Source organism: Pelophylax lessonae (genome assembly GCF_965119305.1).
Source record: "Pelophylax lessonae genome assembly, chromosome: 7".
Lineage (NCBI taxonomy): Eukaryota > Metazoa > Chordata > Amphibia > Anura > Ranidae > Pelophylax > Pelophylax lessonae.
The window spans coordinates 290,223,271-290,235,736 of record NC_138774.1 but is presented as its reverse complement, the minus strand read 5'-3'; the positions used below and the strand labels follow the sequence as shown (position 1 = coordinate 290,235,736).

General features: G+C 47.4%; 1 protein-coding gene across 2 annotated transcripts in view; it reads right to left on the bottom strand.

Annotated features, from left to right (window-relative positions):
* The window catches only part of PAPPA (pappalysin 1), a 406,220-nt gene that overhangs the window by 95,686 nt on the left and 298,068 nt on the right, over positions 1-12,466 (bottom strand). For both annotated transcript variants that reach the window (XR_014225505.1, XM_082263951.1), the window contains exon 10: positions 1,372-1,565. Coding sequence is in view for 1 of the 2 variants with exons in the window: in XM_082263951.1 (XP_082120077.1) it covers positions 1,372-1,565 (194 nt within the window). In the remaining variant the exon portion in view is untranslated. The remainder of the gene's footprint in view (positions 1-1,371; positions 1,566-12,466) is intronic.

Genomic DNA, 12,466 nt, shown 5'->3' with positions numbered 1-12,466 from the left:
ACCCTCACCTAATTCCCAACCTGCCAGCTAGTTTGGATTTCCTTGATATCGACCTCGGATTGGACTACTCTCTAAATTATGCCTGCCTTGTTCGCATTGACCTTTACCTTTACCCGATCCCAACCCAGCCAGCTAATTTGGATCCCCCATCTTCCTCCGATCCCAGACCTACTAGCTAATTTGGATACCCCATCTTCACCCGATCCCCATCCTGCTAGCTAATTTGGATCCTAAATCTTCACCTGATCCCTACCCTGCCAGCTAATTTGAATCCCCCTATCTTCACCCGATCCCCACCCTGCTAGCTAATTTGGATCCCCCATCTTCACCTGATCCCCACCCTGCCAGCTAATTTGGATTCCCCTATCTTCACCCGATCCCCACCCTGCTGGCTAATTTGGATCCCCCATCTTCACCCGATCCCCACCCTGCTAGATCATTTGAATTTCCTTGGTATTGACCTTGGATTGGACTTTGGTTTACTCTCTAAACATTGACCTTAATCTTCACCCAATCCCCACCTCGCCAGCTAATTTGGATCTCTGTGTTATCAACCTCAGATTTGTCTACTCTCTAAACTTTAAGCTGTGCCTGTCATCAGTTCCTGCTTTTCTCCAGGCGTGCTACCAGCCAGTTGCTCCTGTATATCCCGATACACATTAGCATTGGCTCTGATGAAGGGGGAACACCCCGAAACGCGTAAGCATTTTTTTGGAGGTCCACATCCTTCCACGGCCTGCGGCAGTTGAGGATGCCCAGTGGAGATCCCTGGTGGTCCCTCATTGCTTATTGCCCGTGTTTCATAATGGTTTTGTGAGTATAATGTGTATACATGTCTATTACAATAAATTGTTTTAAAGATAATGCGCTAGGCTGGTGCGCCCTCTGTCCATTTCTCTTTTCCAGTATCTCCAGCAAAGGTCCTATTAGGCACTCGTGCCATTCAGCTTTCCCTCTCACTCAACCAGGGCTCCTGCGCCAGAGCTGTAACAGAGGCCTTCCTCTACATTTCGGGCTCCATCACTAAGTACATTACTCCCGGACTGCCGTTAGACCACTTTGTCCATCTGCCAACTACAAGTACCTGTTTTCTGTGCTTAGTGCCTGTCTGCCCCACGGTGGTAGCCAGGCACTATAGCACTGTGTCTAAGACCTGGGGGCAACCGAGTATCGGTAGGCCTGCTTGCCTTATGGAAATTAAAGAAAAACAAAGAGCCAGCTATAGTGCCTGATCATCATGCTAGGGGTAGGCGTGACAATCCGATATTTTAATCAAGTGGTGAGAGCCTCCTAAAAACATAAAGTGCAATGCAAATGCAAAGTCAACAAAAGAGGTATCAGAACATTGGTCGTGTTCCTATATATTCCTACCTGGATGGCTGCAGGCTGGCCATTGACCACCCAACCTGGGCAATCTTCATCATGATGTGAAACTGTAACATTTGAAGCCCACTGATCCACAAATCCATTCGGAGTGTAGACCCCGCAGTCTTTAATGCTGGACATCTTCTCAAATTCTTCACAGAGTCCATCACCATCGTGGAAATAACACCTGCTGGGTTCATCTGCAAAGACAAAACAAATCTGGTGATTTCCTTAAAATTATACCAACTTTCTAGCGTTCTTCAAAACTTTCACATTTAGCGTTAGGTGTCCAGGCCTGCGAGAGAAAGAAAGGCTTTGAGGCATCTACTGTACATTAAATAATCTTTACAATCTGTATGATCAGCAAATTCATCGAAAACACCTCCAAAAATAAAATTGCATTATATTCCCGGTAGTAGCACCCTGGTATTAAAATTCTTTTATTAGAAAGGACGCTGTAAGTTTCACGACTAGGAAAGATTTTGCTGAACAAGAGGCCAAGTGTCAAATGATCGATTCAGAATATCTTTCATTCTTAACAATTAAACCATAACCAGTGGGAAAATGGTAGCCAATGTGTTTCAGGGGCCAATGAATCCCTATTTACCAGGGCTCAGGAATTGTTGCTTGTGTTCCAAAATATATTGTTCCTGGAATTACGGACCCCTACCACAGTAGTGGCTACCTGTAATTTTCTTTTGGTCGGTGACAGGGTCTCTCTAACTAAACCCAGTTCACCAATTACAAAAACCAGGGATGAGGTTTAGGATATAAACTTAGCTAGTAATGCCACATCCACCCAGAACACAATGTTGACATCCAAGTGCCAGATAATCCCGATTCAGTGGCCTCATCTGGAGGTTTCCACGGAACCTCCTGAGGTTACAATGGGTTCCTTGAGAAATTAGCAATTTTTGCCTCCCAGGTAAGTTCCCGCTGACAATTGTGATCTTTTTAGCTATCGGTAAGGGAGCAATTCTTCTCACTGACCACCAATGGAAGGGACCTTTTTCCCACTGACCACCAATGTAAGGAGTATTCTTCTCACTGACCATTAATGTAAGGGGCATTATTCCCAATGACTACAAATGTAAGGGGTATTCTTTCCACTGACCACCATTGTAAGGGACCTTTTTCCCACTGACAATCAACATAAGGAGCATACTTCCCAATGACCACCAATGTAAGGGACCTTTATCCCACTGACCACCAATGTAAGAAGCTTTATTCCCACTGACCACCAATGTAAGGAGCATTCTTCCCACTGACCACCAATGTAAGGAGCATTCTTCCCAATTTTGTTTATTAAAAGTCTTGCAATCAATAAGCATAAAATCAATATACATAAATAAATATATACATATTTACATGAAAAGGGGGGAAAAAATACATAGCAAATTCTGCTCTCAAATAAAGACTGCCTTTACAGCAAAAACAAAACTCACATCATGAAACACATCATTACCGGAAAAAATTATCTTAATAAGACTCACACCACCACACCAGACATCAAACCTGCGAGGTCAAGAAACAAAACCACTCCCATTATGCATGCAGCCCTTCTTCAAAAATGAAGATATTAACTAACAAAAGCTAAGGGCGTGAAAGAAATAGCATAGGAAAAAAGCTTTTCACCCAGAGATGGACAGTTCACCAAAAGCAGGTCTGATATTCCTCCACGCCCTTATCCAGACCGCTCGAGGCTCCCTGCCCTTCTCAAGACCCCGAATCTTCCCAACCTCACCCAGAATATCGTACACCACCACCTCGACAGGGAGGACTTTCTTCCACAGGGTAATCTGGCACCGTGCATTCCACGTGAAGTAACGGACAACTATACTAACTAGAAAAAGTGTATCCAAATCAAAATCCCAGCGAGTCGGGAATGCCCCGTACACCCACTCCGCATAACTCATGCGATAGAGAAAGGGGATGCCTAGAGCCCTCCCCACCCTTTTATACACCTCTATGTTAAAGGTACACTGGAGCAAAAAGTGGTCCATAGACTCCACTTTACCAACACACTCCGCTCTAGGACAATCCCGATCATCCACAGGGCGATGCTTCAGGTTCCCTCTCACATAGAGCCTTCCATGGAAAGCGAGCCAGGCTTGATCCCTAAACTTCAAAGGGATTCTTCCTAAGTTAATTAAACGCAACCCCTCCCTCATTACGGGGCCTGGGCAATCCCTTAAGGTCAGCGACACACTGAAAGCAGAGCCCAAAATCCTCTTCTCCAGAAGCTTTCTGGGGAGGGACTTGATATCCCCCACTGTCACCTGCCACTGCCTAAGTATTTTCAGACACGGGGCAACATAAGCCGGAAGCTTGCCATGTCGGACTCTCAGACTTTTCACTGGCCCGCCATCTTCCCAGCATCGCAGAAAAGGCGTAAACCAAGATTGAAAAATACCCACCCATCCCGGCGGGGTCTCTGCTAACATATTACCAAGATTATACTTTAAAAAAAGCAGAGAAAAGAAAACTATAGGGTTGACCATTCCTAGACCACCCTCCCGCCTGGACAGGTAAGTTACATTGCGTTTGATCAGGTTCAGCCTATTTCCCCATAACAGTTGGAAAAAGCAGCTGTACACCCTTGCATAGAGAGATTCCGGCAAGATACAGACAAAGCTGACATATAAAAAGATTGGGATCAGGTAAGTTTTAATCAAGTCAACCCTTTCCCTCAAGGAAAGTTTCCATTTCTTCCAGCTTGCCACCTTGGCATTCAACAACCTGCTTTCCCAATTTCGATGACCATAGTCACCAGGACCAAATTTGATGCCCAACACTTTAATTTCCTGCTGGGGCTCTGGGAAGGCATCCGGAAGTTCGAAGCTTTCACCCTCCTCACCCATCCAGAAAACTTCACTCTTTTCATGATTGATTTTAGAGCCAGAAGCCTCAGTGTACTGCTCTATCACAGAGACCACCTCCTGCGCCTCCTCCATCCCAGAGATAATAACAGACACATCATCGGCATAGGCCACGACCTTCAAAGGCGGCACACCAGCAATGCCCAAAGGCACCCCACACAACGATCCACTCTCTAACCTTCTTATGAAGGGGTCGATTGCGAATACATATAGCAGGGGGCTCAAAGGACACCCCTGGCGCACACCAGAGCCAACCTCAAAAGGCCGTCCAACCCAACCATTAACAAGTGGGAAGCTCTCAGCCCCTTTATATAATGTTTTCAGCCAATCAATAAACCTCCCCTGCAGGCCGTATCTACCAAGTAACAAATACAGGTACTCATGATTGACTCGATCAAAAGCCTTCGCCTGATCCAATGCCAGCAAGTACTTTCTCCATCCAGCAGCCCTGCATCGCTCCAAAGCCTCCTGGACAGCTAAAATTGCTGAAAAAGTACTTCTGCCCTGGACCGAGCAGTGCTGATGATTGGACAACAAATCGCCTGCTACTGACGACAAGCGCCAAAAAAGAATCTTCGCCAAAATCTTTCTATCAACATTGAGAAGACTGATGGGGCGCCAGTTCTCAATTATTGAGGGGTCTTTACCTTTTGACAGAAGAATCACAGCGGATTGCCTCATGGAGGGAGGGAGAGAACCCTCTTCTAAACAGCTGTTATAAACCTCCGCTAAAAAGGGAGCCAGAATGGACTTAAAACACTTGTAAAATTCAGCTGTCAACCCATCTGGCCCAGGCGACTTTTTGGTAGCCAGCTTCTCTATAGCACGAACTACCTCATCCGCTGAAATTGGTTCTGTCAAATCCATCAAAGGCAATGTACCATTTCCCAATCCTGGAGTAGAATCCAGAAAGCTTTCCATCCTGTCCCGACTAAGGTCCTTTCTTCCCAGAAGGTCTGCGTAATATGACCTGAAGATCTCCAGGATCCCTGATCTGGACTTCACCAGGGAACCCGTACTATCCCTCAGACCTATGACTGTCTTAACTGCTATGCCTTGCTTACAGTTCTGGTAAGGATCAGGGGAGTGATATTTCCCATAATCTCTCTCCAGAACCAAGGAGGCATGCCGGTCGTATTGACACTTCCTAAGAAGAAGCTTTACCTCCGAGATCTCCCCTGGATCTCCTCCATACGAGACAAGACGATCAAGCTTCCTCCGCAAATGCTGGTAGGCAATATACATACCAAGCTGCTTCTTCTTACTTATGGCCTTGAAAAGTCCAATCGCCCTTTGTTTCACAAGCTCCCACCACTCTGACTTACTGCTGCAAAAGTCCAGAATAGAAACCTGTGCCTGAAAAAAATCCTCAAAGGATTGTCTTACCTCTACATCTTCCAGGAGAGCCGAATTCAGTTTCCAGGTACCCCTTCCCCTGGGTGGAGTGTCCGAGGCATTCAGAGTCACAGACAGCATACAGTGGTCAGAGAACTCCACCGCCCTCAACTCAGGAGCTGAGAAAGCAGAGTTCTCCTTTAAAAAAAACCTATCTATCCTACTCTGACTATTCCCTCTCTGAAACGTGAATCCCGTTCCCGTGCTGCCAGGGCAGTGCTTAATGTGCACATCTACCAGGCCTGCTTGTCTAACCATATCTCTAAGAAAAACGCTATCATAACCCAGCCTGTCTATGGAGACCCTCCTGTCTTCAGGCCTAATTATGGTGTTAAAGTCACCTCCAAAGACAACCTGCTGGGATGTAAAAAGGAAGGGCTTGATCTTTGTGAAGAGGCATTTCCTGTCCCATTTTGACTGCGGTCCATAGATATTGATGAGGCGCAGGTCCTGCCCCCTAACAGAGACGTCTAAGACCATGCATCTCCCCATTTCTACCTCAATTACCCGCCGGCACGTTACCATATCGGTTTTAAAAAGAACCGCAACTCCGCTGCAAGGCTCAGCCGCAAGAGACCAAAAGGAGGGACCGCATCTCCACTCCCTTTTTGCTAGATGGACATCGGCCAAAGTATTGAGCCAGGTCTCTTGCAAAAATAAAATCTCAGCATCAAACTCACTGAGCAAAAATAAGGCAATATCACGAGCTCTTGCAGATTTCATGCTGGCGACATTAATGGTCGCCACCTTTATCAGAGCGGGCACTGCCATCAGGATGATTGGGGTAGTCGTTTCTTAACCTCCACCACACTCTCATCACCCGAAACAGCTCTCTTTACACTATGTGACTTCCCCTCATCCATAGATGATAAGGAATTGGATAAATCGGATACTAACTCCTCCCCTGATAAAACCGAAAATGTGTTGCCAAGAGGAACCCCTCCTGGCTCTAACTGTAAGGAGGAAACGACCGCTTTACTGGTTTTCCTCTTTTTCTTTTTCTTCCTCCTTGTCCTCTCCCACCCCTCCTCATCCGAATCCTCCACAACAGAGGGTGAGACATGGGACATGGACACCCCTCCCTCAACCCCATCGACCCCACCACCATCCAGCACCCCTGCACCCTCTTGGCCGCGTTTACGGTGTCGAGAGACAGGGACTGGAGGTGGAGTAGGCCGAGGGGGAAGATCCACTATACCCGCCCCCCCAGCAGCTTCCGCTAGTCTGGAGGATCTACGCACAGTAGATGTAGGAACAACCACAGGAGGGACAGACTCAGGGACCACATCACCAGGGGAAACAAAATCTGACACAACAGACACAGGAAGGACAGACTCAGGGACCACCTCACTAGGGGAAACAGAATCTGACACAACAGACACAGGAGGGGCAGCAACAATTTCCTCTCTAACTTCAGCTGCTTCATCTTCTTTATCAAGCCTCTGCAGCTCAGTCTCCAATCCTGGCAAGTTATGCAGTGCCTCTGGGCACTGGCTATATGGATGACCCAGCTGCTGGCACAAATTGCACCGAATCTGGGTGCATTCTCTGGCCAAATGGCCTAAATCCTGGCACAGTGAGCACTTCTTGTGGGTGCAGGACGATGCAAAGTGGCCTTTATCACCACATTTATTGCACACCTTAGGCTGACCTTGGTAGAAAATGGTCAGCCTATCCCTACCCAGAAAGGCTGAGCAGGGAAGGTGCTGAACTACATCGCCCAGCACCCCCAATTTTAGTGACACTGTCCAGGCCCCTGTCCATATCCCATGCTCATCAAGGACCTTCCGCAGTGGAGTGAGGACCTCGCCATATCGGCGTAGCCATACTAATAAATCAGCCTCTGGTATGGATTCGTTACGCACCAAGATGGTCACCGACTTTATCAGAGGCTGTCTTGAGATCACCTTTGGCACCAAACCACTCCACTGCTGAAGGCCCTTGCACCTCCTAAATCTCTCCCAAAAGAGATCCAAACTCTCAGGTTTCACAAACGATAAATCAAATTCATAACTTCCCACCGGGCAAATCAAAGCAAAAATGTCACAGGCTTTAAACCCCATTTCCAAGACCAACTCGGCCACTCTCCCCCTTACTGGCGGCGTTCCATCGCCCTCCCACCGCAACTGTACCACATTCCTCCTCCTATACCCACTAACCAACCCCCCAACAAACCTCCTTGAATTGCGATTATTAACCGAAACCCCACCACCCACCCTGGTGTGACTCCCCAAAGCTGAAGCATAGCTTCCAACATTCCTCCCAGCAGAAAATCCATCAGTTTGTTTTGAAACATCCGACACAGACATAACAGATAACGATTGTACAGATCCGGGATTGATCTGTACAATCGATAAATCTTTCCTCTGCTGAGCAGGGGGAGAAATGTCATTTCTATTTTTCCCAGCAATATTATCCCCTTCACCACCACCCACCACATTCATTGCTTTATGATTATTGTCATTTTTAATACTTGCTGGGATATTTGTTGTCTTCACAGCAGAATCCATAGTTGGTGCTGCACTGGTAAGAGTTTCAGCTGTCATCTTCTCTTCCACTGGGACAGGGTTTTCAGCTGTGGAAATGGAATTCTGTTCTAGCACAGCAGCAGGTAAAACACTGCAGGTAACTTCCATGGCTGCTTCCATTCCGAACACAGCAGCATGCTGATCCCCTCCCCCACCAGCAATCAGCTGGTCAATCTGCCCTGAAACACTGGGAAGCTCTGGTGAAAGTGAAACAGACTCCTTGGAGCTGGCAGCCATTTTGCTTTCAGAGGGACTACTGGTTTCAGCCAGACCAGCAAAATCCATGTCTGGGGTGTTAGATGCAGGTCCATCCACATTCACCTGATGGTCCGGGGATTTCACGGTCAGGGATTTTCCCTGCATGTCTGTACTGGTTGTGTTCACAGCAGAATCTCCAATAGGTAGCTGTAGGCAAAGCTCCTTCTCACCTGGGACACCATCCACTACAGCAGGTGGGGCAGACATGTTGGATGGCAGCATGGTATACCGGGATTTCTCCACCAGTACTGGCTTTGCTGGTTTGTATCTCCTCTGCCCATCCACAGGGATTTCTGATGGATCATCAGTGAATGCAAACTTATCTGCTCTCAGGGGGGACTCCATCTCCTGGATGAATGTCAGGGATCCATGCCCACTCTCAACCCCCTGGCTGGTTGCCGCTGGCGATTCCCAGTTCTGGCATGGGGGGAGAGGTGCAGAGGCAGATGGAGCCGGGTCATCCCTTACCAGAGGCTGCTGATCCACAGATGCTGATGCTTGGCTGGCAAATCTCCTCTCATTATCAAATTTTTCTTTAAACACTCCGCTTCTATCTTTCAACTTTTCCAGTAATAAAGATTGTTTCTTTACCTTATCTTCCAATTCCTGTAGCTCAGGCTTCATGGCTGTACGATTTTTACTCCAGGCCTGGCAGTATTTGGCTCTGAAGGATTTATGTTCAGCCTTCAAAACTTTAAGCTTTTCTTCAGCTCTTCCAATCGCCCTAAAACGATTGATAACCTTCTGGCTGAAGACATCCACATCTCATCAGGGGCCTGGACCCACAGACAGGTCCTCCACCTCCTCCTCACTAGGCCCCGTGTCATCAGGGGGGTCCCTCCCAGGGCCTCCCCCAGGATCAGGCATTGTTCCTGGGCCAAGCTAGCAAGCAAGGCCCAGGCTTGAAAAGGGCTGGATCTCACAGAGAGCTCCTTGGGTGTGTCCTCCTCCTTCTTCCCACTGACCACCAATGTAAGGGACATTCCTCCCACTGACCACCAATGTAAGGAGCATTCTTCCCAATGACCACCAATGTAAGGGACCTTCTTCCCACTGACCACCAATGTAAGAAGCTTTATTCCCACTGACCACCAATATAAGGAGCATTCTTCCCACTGACCACCAATGTAAGGGACATTCTTTTCACTGACCATCACACTAATGTACCAGGAGTTGTAGATATAATCATTTTTATCAGGGGTCTCTGAGACTGGAAAGTTATTTGAAGGGTTCCTCTGTGTTGAAAAGGTTGGAAAAGACTGGCCTAGTTCATGTTATTTGGCTTCAAATAATAAAACAATGGATAAAAGAATTTCTTTTTCACACTCAAGCAATCACTCCTCCGCTGATTATATACATCTGTACGAAAAAATAAAGGAGCCCTTTTTTCTGGGTCTGTTTCTTCAGGAAAAGTTCCAACAACAACACGTTCCATGCCGCATCACTATCAATCCGGGAGAAAGAGAATATGCGCTCGCATTGTCTCGGTTATTGAAATTTTTCAAATAGATTCGAGCCCTCGGAATAACTCTTGAATGTATTTTACTGATCTGCCAATGACTTGGCACAGCTGCGGTAAGGCAGAACGACTGTCATTGGTGGCTCTCACGTAGAGTAGAGCTAAGACACTCCCAGTCGATTCGAACCCCCCTGCATTCGTGCAAGCGCTCTTGTAGCTCTGAGTTTGGCAATGCTGTGATGGAGGAGATAGTTGACCATGCATGTTTGAGAGCTCACTCCTATGATGGTGGGGGGTGAGCAGTAAAGGCTAGGAATGTCTTAGCAACTTCCTACCAACAAGACAAGAAAGGATAATACCACCTCTGGGTGTTTTACGGCCAGGCTTCAGGAGCCACCTACAGCAAGGGCATTATCCAACTTTAGCCAAAGCTGAACTACCCTCGTCTCCACACAAGGAAACCCAACAAAATGGACTTTCACTGAAAAATAAGACCTTGAATAAATCAATGGGTCATATCCAACCAGATATTGGTACAATTGTGTCCACTAGGTGTCACACCGGGGAAGGGCTAAGCTGCAGCTGGTCACTTGTTCTGTAGATGTCCCTTTAGCTTTTTCTGGACATACAGAGTGCAGTGCTGCCTGTGGGGTGAACAAGATGCTTGACTGACACCGCTCCCATTAGGGTTTAGCTCTACCCCTAATCAAGATGATGTTGGCAACTATGAGGATTAGCAATAAGTTGTAAGTATACACAACTTACCTTGTAAAAGATAAGGAGAATGCTGCGCACTGTGGTTGCAACTCTGCAGAGAACCGGGAACAGGGTGTCAAAGAACCTTGTCCAAGGCTTTGTAGAGCATGGAAGGTATAGGAGACTGTTGATTTGGACCATGCTTGACTTTCGGGTATAAATGTTGCCCGTGTGCCCTTTATAGTTGGATTCCACTGATCTACGGCACCAAACTACGGCCCAAGGGCCAGATGCGGCCCTTTTCTAGCCTTTGTCTGGCCCTTGAGACACTATTACTCCAACTGATACCAATGATGGGGCACCATTCCTCCCAGTGACACCATCAATAGGGCATTATCCCTCCCACGGACACCATTGATGGGGCACTATGCCTCCAAATGATATTAAAGATGGGACACTATTCCTCCACTGATACCAATGATGAGGCACTATTCCTCCCACTAATACCAATGATGGGACAAAATTCCTCCCACTGATACCAATGATGGGACACTATTCCTCCCACTGATACCAATGATGGGGGGCACTATTCCTCCCACTGATACCAATGATGGGACACTATTCCTTCCCACTGACACCAATGATGGGACAAAATTCCTCCCACTGATACCAATGATGGGGCAAAATTCCTCCCACTGATACCAATGATGAGGCACTATTCCTCCCACTAATACCAATGATGGGGCACTATTCCTCCCACTGATACCAATGATGGGACACTATTCCTCCCACTGACACCAATGATGGGGCACTATTCCTCCCACTGATACCAATGATGGGACACTATTCCTCCCACTGACACCAATGATGGGGCACTATTCCTCCCACTGATACCAATGATGGGACACTATTCCTCCCACTGACACCAATGATGGGGCACTATTCCTCCCACTGATACCAGTGATGGGGCACTATTCCTCCCACTGATACCAATGATGAGGCACTATTCCTCCCACTGATACCAATGATGGGGCACTATTCCTCCCACTGATACCAATGATGGGACACTATTCCTCCCACTGACACCAATGATGGGGCACTATTCCTCCCACTGATACCAATGATGGGGCACTATTCCTCATACTGATACCAATGATGGGGCACTATTCCTCCCACTGACACCAATGATGGGGCACTATTCCTCCCACTGATACCAATGATGGGGCACTATTCCTCATACTGATACCAATGATGGGGCACTATTCCTCCCACTGACACCAATGATGGGGCACTATTCCTCCCACTGATACCAATGATGGGGCACTATTCCTCCCACTGATACCAGTGATGGGGCACTATTCCTCCCACTGATACCAATGATGGGGCACTATTCCTCCCACTGATACCAATGATGGGACACTATTCCTCCCACTGACACCAATGATGGGGCACTATTCCTCCCACTGATACCAATGATGGGGCACTATTCCTCCCACTGATACCAGTGATGGGGCACTATTCCTCCCACTGATACCAATGATGGGGCACTATTCCTCCCACTGATACCAATGATGGGACAAAATTCCTCCCACTGATACCAATGATGGGACACTATTCCTCCCACTGACACCAATGATGGGGCACTATTCCTCCCACTGATACCAATGATGGGGCACTATTCCTACCACTGACACCAATGATGGGACACTATTCCTCCCACTGATACCAATGATGGGACACTATTCCTCCCACTGACACCAATGATGGGGCACTATTCCTCCCACTGACACTAATGATGGGACACTATTCCCCCCCACTGATACTAATGATGGGGCCCTTTATTTAAAAAGTTTGGAGATCCCTGATCTAAGGCTTTATAGGAAGAC